Source organism: Otolemur garnettii, unplaced genomic scaffold (assembly GCF_000181295.1).
Source record: "Otolemur garnettii isolate 467f Iridium unplaced genomic scaffold, OtoGar3 scaffold00005, whole genome shotgun sequence".
Taxonomy (NCBI): domain Eukaryota; kingdom Metazoa; phylum Chordata; class Mammalia; order Primates; family Galagidae; genus Otolemur; species Otolemur garnettii.
In genome coordinates, this window is record NW_003852400.1 from 19,880,361 (window position 1) to 19,884,205 (window position 3,845).

Consider the following 3,845-nt stretch of genomic DNA (forward strand, 5'->3'; position numbering starts at 1 on the left):
TCCCAGCTACTTGGGAGGCTGAGGCAAGAGAATTGCTTAAGCCCAAGAGTTTGAGGTTGCTGTGAGCTGTGATGCCACAGCACTCTACTGAGGGCAACATAGTGAGACTTTTGTCTAAAAAAAAGAGAGAATCTTGGCTGGGTGCACCTGTATTCTTAGCACTCTGGGAGGCTGAGGCAGGCGGACTGCTTGACCTCAGGAGTTCGAGACCACCCTGAGCCAAGAGTTAGACCCTATCTCTACTAAAAATGAAAAACTGAGGCAAGAGGATCATTTGAAACCAAGAGTTTGAGGTTGCTGTGAGCTACGACACCACAGTACTCCACTGAGGGCGAAAAGTGAGACTATCTGGGGAAAAAAAAAAGATGAATCTTGTAATTAGGGAGTCTCTTTATGAGACTTAGAATGTATATCAAAGATCTGTAAATTTACTAGGAACTACTTATAATCCTGAGGTATAATGTTTATGGTCTCAACTCATACATAAAAACCCTGTAGGCCCTACTAAGAGATGTAACCTTTTAGGGAGCTAAAATATAGTAAATGGTACAGCCAAAAGTTAAGAAACACAGACTAATAATTCAGTTATATATCTCTAGAGAATAAATATCCAAACTAATAAATAAAACCGTAGGATTCAGCTATATCTCTGTAACAAAGTCTCTTTACCTAAACAGATGAAACGTACAAGTAGGCACAGGGAGGTACTCTTTACCTCATTAACAACTATTTGCAACTGCTGTTTGACTGACAGCCTTACTTTTTTAATTCTATAATTCTTGGACATAGCGTATAGCTTTTGTAACTTTTGACTGCTATCTGCTTCTATAGCCTGAGAAAAATGATTATTAATTTTAATCACTTTCAAAGCCTATAAATTATCTAATATTTTAAATAGGGCCTCAATAGTTCAGAGTTATTATTTCTACAATTCTGTCTGGCTCTTTGAAAAGGGTCTTCTTTCTATAAGCAAACAGGAAGAAAACCTCTGCTACCTGGTAATTTATAGAACTTTGGCAACTCTCATCTTTAACGTTATGGAAAGATGTTTATAGTTTCATCTGTCCTGAAGTAGAGAAATAAAAATAGTAATTCAAAGATACTTAATTATACTTCTAACAAAAATAATCTTTACTCCTTTAGTTTTCAAACTACCCCCCTCATTTCCTCTATAGAATCATTAAGGACTATGACATCTTTAAATATTTTTCAACTTTTAAAAAGTTATAGTCTAGTTACACTTTGAAGAGGCTTGGTTGTACCTTAAAAAAACTTTGAGTCGTTTGCAAGTTTTTTTAAATGTAAAAGAATATTTTAAAAAGTTTTTATTTATTTAAAAAATACCTTTCTCTACAAGTATTTAAAGCAAATTGTGTTTAAATAAGAAGTTTCCTACCTCTGATACCTTGGTTTGCAGGAGAAATTGGTTTGGTGGTTTCCACTACATAATCCAATATGCCTTGTGATATTTCACTGTTGCCTTGAAGTTTAGTTTCCAACAAAACTTTCTTTCTCCTTTTTTTCTGTCCTTCAATGGGAACTTCATGTAATAAAATCTTAGACAAGAAAAATGATATTAAAAGAAAGTTTAAAATAAAATTTGCTTGCCCTAGAATATTATAATGAGCTAGCATTCTTTCTCAACTCTAGCTACACATTAGAATAACTTGGAAAGCTTTAAAACAATACCAATGCCCAGCCCCATCTCACACCTATTAAATCAGAATGTCTGGGGCCTAGAGTCCTTGTTCTTATAGTTCTAAAAGTGAATCTGCTTCTATGGTGCAGCCAGGCTTGAGAAATGGTAAGCCAGAGGACTGGTAAAGCAGCAGCCTCTTAGGAATCACTATAGTGCCCTTTAACATCATTTAGATAATCTGAAAAAATCAAAATTTTAAGCAAAATGCCAGATAGATTAGATTATAAGTATTTCAAACTGCTTGGAACTTGTTGCATAGAAAAGATAATTATTTTGTTATATATATATATAATTTTGCCTTTTGCCTCAATTGCATGTATATTAATATTTGTAATACAATTTAAGACTACAGAGAAATAGCTTTATTGCCTGAAACTTAATTTTAGGTGAAAGATACTTTGAAATGACTTGAAAATATTTATTTGGGAAAGTAACCAAGAATAATATTTGGATTGAAATTTTAAATGAATTGACTTTTGTAGTTGTCTTTAAAATTTTTTGAGCTATACTATAAATTATACTAAAAGTGAAACCTATGTATTATAAGGAAAACACAAACAAGTAACTTCTTCTAATAACCTACCATATGAACGAATAGCAAATGGTAAAAGGCATCGGCAGAAAAAAAGACATAGTAACAGACAGAGATCTAGAATAATTAGCTTATCAATAAGAATTATAAGACATACTAAGGCTTTATAGGTAAATGATAATGCAGAATAACAGTAAATGGCAGAAATAAAATGTTATCAAATTTTCTCACTTCATAAGACTTAGCTCTGTATTCCCGAGAATTGAGACTAGCAGTATTCTTTGGACGAATAACAGCAACATATGCATCTTCTATGTTTTCTGGATTTCCCATTGCTTGAAAGATTAAGTGATACAATTGGTAGCATTACACTGTGAAAAAAAATTTTTAAATGAAAGTTGTATCTTAGAATATACAGTATCTAAAAGGTAAGTCAGAAATGACTTTGATTTTACCTTTACCATTAAACTATTTAATACCTGAGGTTTATAATTTAAGATTTCCTTGTAGTTCTTTTTTCTTAAAAGTAAAATTTTCAAAAATAGTGATACACTACTCATGTACATTTTTACAGGTGTTATACTGCATTGTAAGAATCTGCCTTTGGGACTTAAAAAAGCAATACAATCATAAAATATCTTATAAAGTAAATAATGCCTTGGAATAGTGATTCAGAATAATACGCATTTACATTTTTCCATAAATTCCCCAAGTAAACGTTTTGCTAACAATCTGGAAACTTGAACTAGGGAGCTGTTTTAATCCATTGTCATTCACTACAGAATCTTTAGCAAGTTAAACTGCAGACATTTGGATGAGCTAACATATAGTTTATAATTTTCTTTGGAGTTGCCTATCACAGAGCCAAAACCATCTGGTCAAGTCAATAAAAGCTTTCTGATGATGACTTAAGAATCTTTTCCATTTTCCTTATCAATTTCCCTAGATAATCTAATTTTCCTCAAATATATTCACTCTGTGTGTGTGTACATGTACACTTTTCTCCCGGTAATTTTAAGTCTCCATGGGGTAACTTCCAACAAGTAACTGAATTTTGACCACACTCAGTTGTTCAAAAGTTCTCTTTATAAAGTATTATTAATATTTTTCATGGTTAGACTGAAATGCATCTCTTTGTATTTAATATCTTTCAACTACTTTTTAAAAAAAGACTGCTTTCATATACACACTAGCAAATTTCTAAAAGATCATCAAACAGTTTCTTTCCTGGCCATGTTAAGATGAACTTTCTTCAGTGTTTGAATAGCCATTAGGCATTAAAATGATCTGTTCATATTAAATTAATGAGTTCCTTACTGCTGCAAATCTCAAGAGAGATCATTTTCAAGAAAAGGTTTTGAATGTTATTTGAGAGGAGATAATTTATTTTGTTTTCTCAACTACTATCGAAAATGTCATTTTGAAATTTTTAGTTCAAGTTCCCAAATAATTAAAAATTGTTTTTTATGATCATGAAATTTCTTTTAAAAGAAATTCTTTTAAAAACCAGTAACTTGGTTCAGCGCCTGTGGCTCAAGTGGCTAAGGCACCAGCCACATACACCTAAGGTGGCAGGTTCAAATCCAGCCCAGGCCCACCAAAACAACAATGATG

The 3,845-nt window shown here is 32.2% G+C and overlaps 1 protein-coding gene across 1 annotated transcript in view; it reads right to left on the bottom strand.

Annotated features, from left to right (window-relative positions):
* KRIT1 (KRIT1, ankyrin repeat containing) overlaps positions 1-3,845 on the bottom strand; it is a 37,902-nt gene that overhangs the window by 30,761 nt on the left and 3,296 nt on the right. The window contains exons 2-3 of the mRNA XM_012812640.2: positions 2,463-2,602; positions 1,397-1,556 (exon numbers count right to left, since the gene is read on the bottom strand). Coding sequence (XP_012668094.1) covers positions 1,397-1,556; positions 2,463-2,564 — 262 coding nt within the window. The 5' untranslated portion in view covers positions 2,565-2,602. The remainder of the gene's footprint in view (positions 1-1,396; positions 1,557-2,462; positions 2,603-3,845) is intronic.